The 12,073-nt window shown below is 41.2% G+C and overlaps 1 protein-coding gene across 2 annotated transcripts in view; it reads right to left on the minus strand.

Annotated features, from left to right (window-relative positions):
- Positions 1-6,371: 6,371 nt before the first annotated feature.
- Positions 6,372-12,073, minus strand: part of CEP78 (centrosomal protein 78) — a 49,089-nt gene continuing 43,387 nt past the window's right edge. For both annotated transcript variants that reach the window (XM_024205282.3, XM_024205265.3), the window contains exons 15-16: positions 9,366-9,519; positions 6,372-6,958 (exon numbers count right to left, since the gene is read on the minus strand). In XM_024205282.3, coding sequence (XP_024061050.1) covers positions 6,440-6,958; positions 9,366-9,519 — 673 coding nt within the window. In that variant the 3' untranslated portion in view covers positions 6,372-6,439. The remainder of the gene's footprint in view (positions 6,959-9,365; positions 9,520-12,073) is intronic.

The following is a 12,073-nucleotide window of genomic DNA, read 5'->3' on the forward strand; positions in this document are numbered from 1 at the left end:
CTGTAAAATGTTGTGTTTAAACTTCACAGAGATGACCATGGGAGCCCAGCCTCCCTCTTTGCTATCGACGGCTGAACGGCTACGCAGAATTAGAAAGTGGCCAAGAAGAACCAAGGAGGACTTTCTGTGTGATGTTATGATGCACTCCGCTGCCAAGAAACAGGAATTGAAGGAGTGGCGGAACAGCAAGAAGAGGGACCAAAAGGGGAATGCAGCACACCAGAATGAAGCCACAGAGCAGCTTTTAAAGGTTAAGCAGACACACTCTAGCTGATACTAGCTCTTCAAACCGAGTAGATCCGCACCCGCCCTCCCCTGTAGCCACTGTCAGAAAACTCTTTCCTATGAGCCCCCCAGACACCGCCAACACACTCTTATCAACCTCCTGGCTCCAGTCTCTACCTGCAGCATTCCACTCCTCCCTCCTCACAGTTGAGCACTGTGGACTCCCACTACCCAATGCACACAACACCCATCCCTCTGCAGTTTGGCCCTGCTGAGGTACAGTACCTGCTGCATTGTACTCAGGGCCGGCTCCAGGGTTTTGGCCGCCCCAAGCAGCCAAAAAACAAAACAAAACAAAAAAAGCTGCGATCGCGATCTGCGGCGGCAATTTGGCGGGAGGTCCTTCGCTCCGAGCGGGAGTGAGGGACCGTCCGCCGAATTGCCGCCGAATAGCTGGACCTGCCGCCCCTCTCCGAAGAGGCCGCCCCAAGCACCTGCTTGCCAAGCTGGTGCCTGGAGCCGGCCCTGATTGTACTCCAAAGAAGGTTGGATACGATTCCTGGACATACACAAATCTTTAGCTGTTCCGGGACCCCTCCTCATCCTGCGACCTTCCCTTCCCCCACCCTCCCTCACTGCTGCTGTTTTTGTTGTTTGACTCTCTCCTCCAGTTGTTGTCTTTTATTAAAAGAATTGTGTTGGTTTGAAAGCAATCTTTATTCTATTAATTGAAAGCAAAAAGAGCCCTGCAAAGCAACATACAGTTATGTTAAACCCACATATTGCATCATGTGCACCAATCACCTCCTAGCATTACAAGCACTGCATTTCAGAGCATATCAACAAATATTAGTGGCTTTCAGCTTCAAATTGCTGCCTCAAGGCATCCCTGATCTTTGTGGCCCCGCGCTGTGCCTCTCTAATAGCCTTGGTCTCTGGCTGTTCAAACTCAGCCTCCAGGTGCTGAGCCTCTGCGGTTCAGCCCTGAGTGAAGCTTTCACACTTCCCTTCACAAATATTATGGAGCGTACAGCATGTGGCAATGCATCACGGGTCATTAGGACAGGACCCAGGATGCCCCACAACCCCTCTCCCCCTTCCCACACGTCTTAGTGGCAGAAGGGAAAGAGGTGCTCTGTTTGATAGCTGCCCAGAGTGCATCGCTCTGAATACTGCTGCAAGTGTGAACATGATATTGCGCAGGCAGCTGACTGTGTGAACATACAACAGCAGTTTCCCTTCAGGGCTCTCTGAGTGGCGCTGTAACTCTGCCAGTGTAGACATGCCTTAAGTCTTTCTTACTAACTGTAAAGTCACGTGTATGCAAATATTTCTACAAATCTGTTTCGTATTCTGCAAGATTATTGAGCCTGCTGACGTTTCTCACTGAGAAATTAAATCAAGCTATGCAGTAAAATGCTTTTATCACTTCAAGATTAGACTATTGTAATGCATTGAGGGCTTGTCTACACTTAAAACGCTGCATCTACACCGCTATAGTGCTTCATTGAAGACACTATGCTGATGGGAGGGCTTCTTCTGTCACCTCCCGAAAAGGCAGTAGCTAGGTTACCAGAATTCTTCTGTTGATCTAGTGCGGTCTATAATAGGGGTAAGGTCAGTTTAATGGCATCATTCAGGGGTGTGGATTTTTCACATCCCTGTTCTAACAGAATTTCCTCGTGTAGCTCAGGCCTAAGTGGGGCTACATGTTAGATTTGGAAGCTGACAGTGGTGCAAAAGCAGCCATCCACTAGATAAATGGGATATGCTATAAAGAGCACATGACACCTAGAACCTGTGAACTTCTGGATAGATTTCAAGGTGCTATCTTTGATCTATCAAACTCTTAAAGTGCTAGTACTAGCCTACCTAAGACCACCTCTCCTCTTAATATACTGCTAAACTTGCAGTCAGCGGAAGAGCGGATTCTAAATTCCCATTGGTATGAGAAGTGGCTTGTTGCCAGGATCACACTAAGGATATTGGGATGTCAGGAACATCTCCTACTCCTGGTCCAATACAGCTTACATCTGCTGACTTTCAGGACATGGTGAAGGACCCATTTGTTTCAACTGGCTTTTGAGGAGAGTTTGGTCAGCATTTCAGTTCTCCCTAAATACTAGGTGGATTGGTATTTAGACCTGTTCAGATGGAGCAAGCTGATTGACATTTGTGTTTTGTTTTTGTAATCTGAATAATTGGCAAGGTGCACAGATAGTTTATACAAGCGTGTTTTATTGCTCTGAATTGAAAGAAAAACAATAAATGTAACTGAGACACTGCTAGTGCCACATCCTGTTTCCTGATGCTCATTTTGTCCCCAGTACTCTCTGTATGCCAAAAGTTGTGGCATCTCTTGGAAGCAAGCATGTAGCTTCTCTTTACCCAGTTACCACGTCTCTCATACACTCTACCTGGTGTATGCCAGAGAAACAGGATAACGTACTCTTCAATGTCATATGAGTTTTTCTTCAATAAATCAACTACCACAGGTCACTTTTGATTAACTAGAGACATCAGTATGAAATTATTAGATAGATACAGAAAATTAACAATTTGAAAATATTAAGTATTACTCGGGGTCTAAACAATCTGATAAAACTATTATACAGTTTTGTCATATACTGCTTATTACCTACCACAAAGCATGTTTAAGAACCTGTTGTCAAAGACATCATCTGTCTCCCTTTAACCATACCGTATGCATGACCTTTTCTTAGGGAAATGTGACCGCTTACAGAAGCCAGATATAGCCCAATTCTTCTGTAAAGGTTTATCCATACATCAAGGACCAGCTGCTTTCTTCACACTATAGTCTTGCTGACATTTCATTATTATTCATCCTGTGTTGATATAGTCACTTGGCCCTGTCAACACCAACAGGTAAAGGCATTTGCTTGAAAGCCATCATGATCTAGCGGATTAGACATTAATTTGTGGTGTTAAACCTTGTTCTGTGACCTTTTCCATAACCTCTGATAATCAGTTTTCCCATCAGTGAAGTCAGGGTAAATGATCAACCTACTGTATAATTAAATGATGACTGTAAAAGTGCTATTTAAATGTGCAGGAGTAAGCAAAGTTAGTGACAAGGTGGAAATAGATTTTAGTACCTCCTTTCTCCTAGCTCTGTGCATAATTCACTAATCCATATGGCTTTGGGGGACTAACAGCATCACTTCCACCTCCTCAAGAGTGAATTCTTTTAAAAATATGAACAGCTGAGCTATCAGATGCATGCATTGTTTAAAAAAAAAGAAAAAAGTTCAATTTTCCACAGAAAAATTTCCAACTTTTGAAAATAATTGCTTGCTTTACAATCTTGAAAAAAGCCATACTTCAACACATATATGTTGTCTAGATCTCTCTTCATTACAGCCATTATTCCTTTTTGTCAATAACTGAACACAGTAATTAAAAATAATATTTTGGACACTTCATTTTTTTCAGTTAGCAGTGGTCTTGGTTCTCTCATATTCTCTCTTTAGGAGGACATATTACAGATGGTTCTGGTTATAAAGCAGTTGCTGTTCATTATGTGTACAAGAGTCCCCTCAAGATGGAATAGCTAGATGATCTCAGAAGGGTCCTTTCTAATATTCACAAACCTACACTTTTTCCACTAGAAATCTCATGACAAAAGGACAAGAATGCTTTATTCTTTATAAACTTTATTTTAAAAATATTTACATAATGTTTCTATTTAAAGTATTCTTCTGGATTCATCTCCCACAAATCTATCAAGAATATTAGGCAGAAATAATTCAAGAGGAAAGTCCAGAGACGGAGGGAGGGAGGGAGAGAGAGAGAGAGATCAAGTAGACTTTTTTCAGCCCATTCAGTATCTGCAGAAGTTTATTTAAAATTTAAATAAATAAAATAAAAAGTGTTAATTTCAATATTATGCAGTCGATTTAAGCCTAGAACAAAATCTTGAATTAGTAATTTTGTTTTATATTTGTTTTCAAACTCAGAGGGTACAAAGAAATTAGAAGTTTAAGGTTAATTGCTACAGATAGTTTAAAACTAAAAAATTTTAAGGAAACCATTGCTTCAACAACATACTACATATTTATCATTAACTAGAAAGCTAGATAACACCCACAAGATACATAATGGGTTTTTCATTGAAAATAAGAAATTTTCCTGGCTTACAGAAAAGTATCTTATTTCTAGCCATTAGTAGAACCAGCTCATGATTTCTGCTGTGAAAGGAAACAGAGTTTCATCCAGACTTCCATAGTCTTTCAATATTTTTCCATTTTCCACTAGAAGCAGTTCCCCATATAAGGTTAAACAATTTTGCTGGAAAATAGGTTCAATTTTGTTGTTCTTTTAAATTCAAGAAACTTCAGTCTCTAGGGCTGTCAATTTTTCATAATCACTGAAAATTTCATATTTCTTCATTAAATGGACTGAAAGGATCCCCACTGTCCGAACCAGAGTGCCTGCTGTTCTGGAGGGTCCTCTAGGACAGGGGTGGCCAACCTGTGGCTCCGGAGCCACATGTGGCTCTTCAGAAGTTAATATGTGGCTCCTTGTATAGGCACCGACTCTGGGGCTGGAGCTACAGACACCAACTTTCCAATGTGCTGGGGGGTGCTCACTGCTCAACCCCTGGCTCTGCCACAGGCCCTGCCCCCACTCCACCCCTTCCTGCCACCTCCCCTGCCGTGCCCTTGCTCCCCCCCCCCCCAAGCCTCCTGTACGCCACAAAACAGCTAATCGGGAGGTGCAGGGAGGGAGGGGGAGGTGCTGATTGGCAGGGCTGCCGGTGGGTGGGAGGCTCTGGGAGGGGGTGTGTGTGCTGATGGGGGGCTGCTGATGTATTACTGTGGCTCTTTGGAAATGTACATTGGTGAATTCTGGCTCCTTCTCAGGCTCAGGTTGGCCACCCCTGCTCTAGGGTAAGGAGGTAGTTCCATCTTCCTAGGTATTTTTATCAGAGGGGTAGCCGTGTTAGTCTGGATCTGTAAAAAGCGACAAAGAGTCCTGTGGCACCTTATAGATTAACAGACGTATTGCAGCATAAGCTTTCGTGGGTGAATACACACTTTGTATTTTTGTTACTCTCAGCAGCATCAAAATCTGATTTTTCAGGCTCTATGTTCATTCTGTCATTGGCATCACTGCTAAGATTACCAACAAGAGGACACATTAGATATAATATGAATTTTTGTGATAAGGTCACTTGTCCACTAAGAACTGGACCAACACAATTAATTAAAAAGACCATTTAACAGCCATTTGATAGTAATGATTTCACTAGCTAGTCTTAACCAGCAAGCAGGAAATGATCCCAATACTAAACCTCTTAGCCACCTCTATGAAGCCAAATCAAATTGGTTTCACTATTTCAGAATAACCATCACCATCTCAGAAACTAAAATTTCAAGTGGGACATGCTAGTGATTGAATGCAATCAATAACTGTCTTAATACAAAAACAGAATCACTGTACCTAATATAGGCTGATTAAATAGAGATACACTCCACTGTCTGAAAACAACAAAAATGCTTGACATTTTCAGTTGAGCCAGTAAGAGTTATGGCTTACATTCTATAATAAAAAAGAAGAAAACAAATCACTTAAATAAAATTACTGTAATTTCAATTCACGTGTTACTGTCAAAGATATACAAAACCACTATTGTGTCTATAACTATGAAACAAGAACATACTTTAATAAACAATATTAACTAGCAAGGGGTTTAGACTCACCCTTGATTTTCCCAATAATAATGGGAGCTATGCATAAACAATGAAGGGAGAATATACCATATTGTCTTAGGCACCAATGGATATGTAATTACAACTAAACAATGGTTTGAAATATGATCAACTGAAAATGCAAATCATAATTAGTACTGTCTCATTCATTTTATTTGCTTAAAACTTTATTATTTAATAAATCTATATTCATTTGTACTGCACAGCAAATCAAACACCCCTCTGCATCACATCACTGCCTTTCTAAACTCAGACAACATTGACAGGTACCATTCTGTTGATGTTTCATTTGGTTTTGCTAAAAACTGTGTAATGAAAAAAAGATTACGGTTATATGAAACAGAAACAGTAAAGAGTGTGAAAAGTTTTACAAAGTTTTCAAAGCATACATTTCTCTCTCTCAAAAAAAAACAAAAAAAACTATGGACATTTTTTATTCTACACATGTGGAAAACAATCTGAACTTTCTTTTTAGACTCATTTCAAATGCTTTTCATGGAATGGATACTTTCTTGTATTTCAGAATCAAATCCTTCTGTGTCATTTCTAGAATGATCTGCTGTTTGGTGTTTACTTTGATCTCCTCGGACTGCAACATTTGCAATTCCAGTTTCATTTGTTCTGTAGATGTGTTTTTTTGAGGAACAGTTTTGGCTGTCTTCACTAGAAGTGGCACTGAATGTTTTGCTACCCTTACTCTTCAGATTTACATTGGAATCAGAGAATGAACACTGACTAGTAGCTGATTGCTTTGAAGAATGACCTTTTGTCTGTTCACTTAATTTGACGCTCTTCTCAGAGGATGATGGCCTGCTATTTTTGGATGTTTCCTCTTCCTTTCTTTGATTATCTATTTGAGCTTCGGTTTCTCCCAATAAACCTTGCTGCTGTTGAACAGTGACCTGAAATTCTTGTATTTCTCTGGGAATGGCACAGGTATTCACAAGGACCTGAGAATGGATGAGGCCTGGAAGAGAAACTTTGATGTCTTCACCAACATTCTGAAGCAAAAAAGATTCAAAATAAAATCAAAATTTCTTAATGAAGCCAGGAAACCACTAATTTAATTTACTGTACTATTACACAGTCAACTTTGGATGAGGGTACATTTTTAGAACATCCTTTACTTTTTCCAGAAAATTCAATTTAGGAAGGAGGGTGATACTGAGAGTGGTTAGGGAAAACCAGTGTAGAAGAAATAGACATATTACCGGTACAACAGTTTCGCTTGCCCCATTTATTTTGGGCCTTGTCTACAGCTTAAAATTGAACCAGTTGCACTGAACCAGTTAAAGCACATATGAGTTAATAAAGCCAAACTAGTCATGCGGAATTATTTAAGAACCATTACAGGCTTGCCTTGTGTCCACACTAGTGTTGTCCTAAATTACACCTCTACCCCAATATAACGCGGCCCGATATAACATGAATTCGGATATAACACGGTAAAGCAGCGCTCCGGGGGGGGGAGGGGCTGCGCACTCAAAGCAAGTTCGATATAACGCGGTTTCACCTATAACGCGGTAAGATTTTTTGGCTCCTGAGGACAGCGTTATTTCGGGGTAGAGGTGTATTTAAATTGCAATGCCTTCTTAGTACCTATCCCACAATCTGTTCTGTGTTTGTACAGCCACTAGCACAATCATGTCCTGGTCCATGACTGGGGCTCCTCATTGCCATGGTAATACAAATAATAATCTCTAGCTCTCAATAGCAGCTCATGGTGGGAGATTTTCCGCAGCCACTGGTGTACTGTGGACAGCAGTGGAAAGATTAGATGAACCCTTCAGTTAGTCTGCAGTCACATCGGCACTAACACCCTCCAGGGTGAAAATGTTCAGATAAAAACGAACATACATTTAGCCCGGGGGGGGGGGGGGAAGAGAGAGAGGAGGGAAGGAAAAATAATCAGGCCTTCCTATAATGGGTTAAGTTTCAAAAAAAGATTCAAACCAGCTTTAAAATCAGTTGGAGACAGCATAGATGAGGCTCCAGAGGCCAGAACCACAACTAAATCAGTCACAAAAACAATTCTAGCAACAAGATCCTCATCTACAGTAACACTCCAACTAGTTTTAAAGCTCATTCAGCTTAACTAATATTAAAACTGATTTGATTTAGTCAGAGAGTGTAGACCAGTCCTCATAATTCCACAGTGTCCTGCAGTAAACCATTTGGAGTACTTTTAATGTGGATGCGAAGTGTGTTACAAGCATGCTAGAAGAGGGTTACAATGATATTGTAGCAAAGCAAATTTTTCTGGGGTAGACAAGGTTTTGGATACCCACTCATTTTTTAACCTCACAGTTAAGATCCTCTGGAACACTCAAGCTTACAGCCCCCAGATCTGCACAGTTTTAGAATGGATGTTCTTACTGAAGGGCTCCTGACTCTGGATTTAGTCCAACGACTCAAAAGTTTTAAACAGTTTAATATTGTACACAGCAATGAATGATTGTGAAGCTTGGTTGAGGTGGTGGAGTAAAAGGGTGGAATATTTCTCAGGGAATGCCTTGCTGCTAAATGATGAAGTGGCACTCGGCCGAGCCCTCAAGGGTTAATACGCTGTTGTTAATGTAGCCTCACACTCTACAAGGCAGCATGGACTGAGGCAGGAGGGAGGAAATACAATAGATGCAGGGAAGTAGCTGCAAACACTTCCCTGCAAAAACTGAACATGATGATGAGCCCATGCTATCCAGCTGGAGCGCACCACTCCCTCCTCCTGACAGCACATGCGCTGACTTTCCAAAGTGCTCAGGGGGGGCATACAAGAGTGAGTGAGAGAGCGAGAGAGAAAGAGAGACGTGCATTGCCCCTTTAAGTACACTGACCGCACTTCAAGTACATTGCCCTTTTAAGCAGATCAGACAGGAAGCAAAAGCTTCCAGCAAGCTCCCTCCTTTCTGTCCCGGAGCCCTGTCCCCCTCCTCCGCTTTGTGGAGACGGGGTATGGAGCAGGGGGGGTGGAGGGGGTCAGGAGCAGGGGAACATCCTGATATCAGCACCCCTCTCCCACCCTCCCCGAGCAAGCAGGAAGCTCCCGGGAGCAGCTCCAAAGCAGAGGGCAAGTCAGGAGCAGCACCGCGGGGGGAGGGACTGTTGCTAGGCAGCTGCCGAGCCACATACCTTACAGGGAATTTAGGGGAGCTGATGGAGGACTGCCGGCCCCCCCTGGTTCTAATCTCCACAAGGAGGGGCTGCTCTTCCAGAGAATCCTGCAAGCAGTGGACAAAGCAGGCAGCTGCCAAACAACATTATAAGGGAGCATTGCGCAACTTTAAACTAGCCTGTTCCCTAATACATCAGCAACGTAACAATGAAACAACGTTAACCAGGACAATGTTAAGTGAGGAATTACTGTATATTGCCACAATTATTCTTCCGATTTCCCCCACACACACTTACTTTGCTATTCTGTGTTTGTTCTTGTCTTTCTTCTTCATATGATTTCTCCTTTTGTATAATAGCAGGTTTGCTGACAGTAGAATTCATTTGGGGATGGCCCAACAAACCAAAATCAGATTGGTCTATCCCAGCTATTGTAGCAAGTTGCCCAAGTCTGTTAAAAAAATATATGTAAAATGTGATCTTTCCGGAATGAGCAGTAGTTACCTGTACCAGAGGAAGGAAGAGAGCTGTTGCAAAATAAATATTTGTTTACATTTCCCTTTTAATTTTAGGCTTTTCTAAAGCCTGGGGAGTCCAAGGATAATTAAAAATTATGGCTACTATAAGCTACAGGAGTTGCCCTCCTGCTTTTGCACTACAACTAAGACAACTTCAACTGGGAAGCTAAGAAGCAGTAGAGATGGAAGGGGTGCTGGGAAAGGAAGGGTAGATGCTTCTATGTTATGGGTTACTTTTTCTGCCCAGTACTACCAGAGAGGCAGATTGTGATACTTTTATTAACAATGAATATCTTTCCCTATTAATCCCAGATTCCCAGTGAAATCAATGGGGCTATATATGCAGTCAGATAATATTCAATGTGAGCAAGAAAATCACAGTTTGGCCTAGAGAGAAGAAAACCCTACAGTTTTGCCAAGGAGATCAACTGACATGATTACAATAATATTTTGTGGTTCTAGAATACAAAACAGTGATCTGAGAGGAAAAAATTCAAACGACTGACAAAAATCCCTGTTAACATCGACTAAGTATACAAGGAAGACAGGATAAAAATTAATTTAAAAACATGAAAAAACAGTCATTCTTAAAGAACATTTTTTCCAATAATTCACTTGTCTCAGATTAATCCTATTCTTAATGACAGGAACGACACATACATCAAAGGAACATGCAATACAAGCGCACACACACACACAAAAACAATAGTGAGAAAAAAAGTACAATTACTTTAACTTATTCACTATTATCCCTTCCAAAGTACATACCAGCTGATCCACCACTCCTGCGCTGATGGGAAGCAGCAAGTAGTAGGAAATTTCCCTCATCAATGGGGAGTACAAAAATGTCCAACTCAGACTGACTCCATGAAGTATCAGAAACATTTTAATATATTTTATATATTTAAAAATACCAGTATGTTTACTGAAAGAGAGCAAAGGAAGACTAGAGTGCCCTTCATCAAAAAGCTGCTTTTGGCTTGGTCTGATGCATCTGTCTCATAGCACTTAGAAGAGGAATGTGCTGACAACTAAAACAGTTATACTGCAGATCTATTTGAAAGATATGACATACTACACACAGGACAGCATTGTCTTGGTACTGTGTGCTTTTACCCCTGCAGAGGAAATCCTTATTGCATAATTTGTAGCTTGATCATTTACTTTATCCTCTCATAGTCACCATACACATATGAGAGAGAAATTTTATCATAGTGGACTTAAAAGCTTTGTACCCTCTCTCAAAGACCTCTCTTCCTTCAAGGTTGTGTATGGTGCAAGTCAAATTTCACCTCGTTGGTCTCATACAAAGTATGCAACTGTTTTTCCAAGTTGTGATAGAGTGTAGGACAGGAACAGGTCAGAAAATTGACTGATACAAGTGAAAAGCAAAATTTCTATTGAGATCAAATTCTGGAGTTAGCCTGAAAACCATCTTCTCGGGGGGGGGGGGGGGGGGGGGCGGAAAATAAGCTGCATGTATAACTTTTGGATGGATAATGTCCCCAGCTCAACAACTCATAGGCCAGAAGGGACTATCATGATCCTCGTCTAATCTGACCTCCTGCACATTGCAGGCCACTTCTGTAATAGACCCAGAACCTCTGGCTCAGTTACTGAAGACCTCAAATCATAATTTAAAGACTTCAAGTTACAGAGAGTTACAGAGAATCCAGATGTTTTGGTTTGGTGGTTGAACCAAAAAAATCTGGAACAAAAATTTGGTTAATTTCAAACCAAAAAAAAAAAAAAAGATATTTTTTGTTTTTCTTGTCAAACAAAAATTTAATTTCAAATAGACATTTTGTTTAGAAAATATCAATTCAAAATGGTTCATTTGGACATTTCTGAATCTTTAACTTTTTTTGTGCCTGAAACAATTTGGCCAAATTCAATAAAGTTTCGGTGCCCTGAAAAATGCATTCACTGAAAAAAAATGTTGCCTAGCTCTAGATTCAATCTGGAAAGGCCCAGAACAAGGCAAACCTCTCTTTTTCACCTCACTCCCCCCCTCCCCCCCCCACAAAGTGTAGGGGGCAGGGGAAATTGCCTCTTTTGCTGGATTTGGAACAATAGTTCCTAGCCAATGAGACTTGTCACTGTCTGGTCAAGCTTGTTGTTTGAGTTCTGAGGAAGGAAAGAAGACAGGAAAATCCAGAGGAGCAGTGTCTAGGGGCTCTATGGACAGTCCCTTCCTAATTGGAGAGTTCATATGTCTGAAGTGTTATCTGCACAGGAGGAAAAAAGTTCTTCAATCTTTCTCCAAGAGCAATGTGTTCATGAGGTAATAGAATTATTTTCTGGAGTAGAAGCCATTTGGAAAGCCACCTCTATCACTGCTGAATCAGGGATTGGGTGATGGACAGAGCTGTGTGAGTGAAACTTACAAAAGCCATATTTGTAAAAAGCAACAGAGGGTCCTGTGGCACCTTTGAGACTAACAGAAGTATTGGGAGCATAAGCTTTCGTGGGTAAGAACCTCACTTC

Source organism: Terrapene carolina, unplaced genomic scaffold, assembly GCF_002925995.2.
Source record: "Terrapene carolina triunguis isolate 2854851 unplaced genomic scaffold, T_m_triunguis-2.0 Scaffold113, whole genome shotgun sequence".
Lineage (NCBI taxonomy): Eukaryota > Metazoa > Chordata > Testudines > Emydidae > Terrapene > Terrapene triunguis.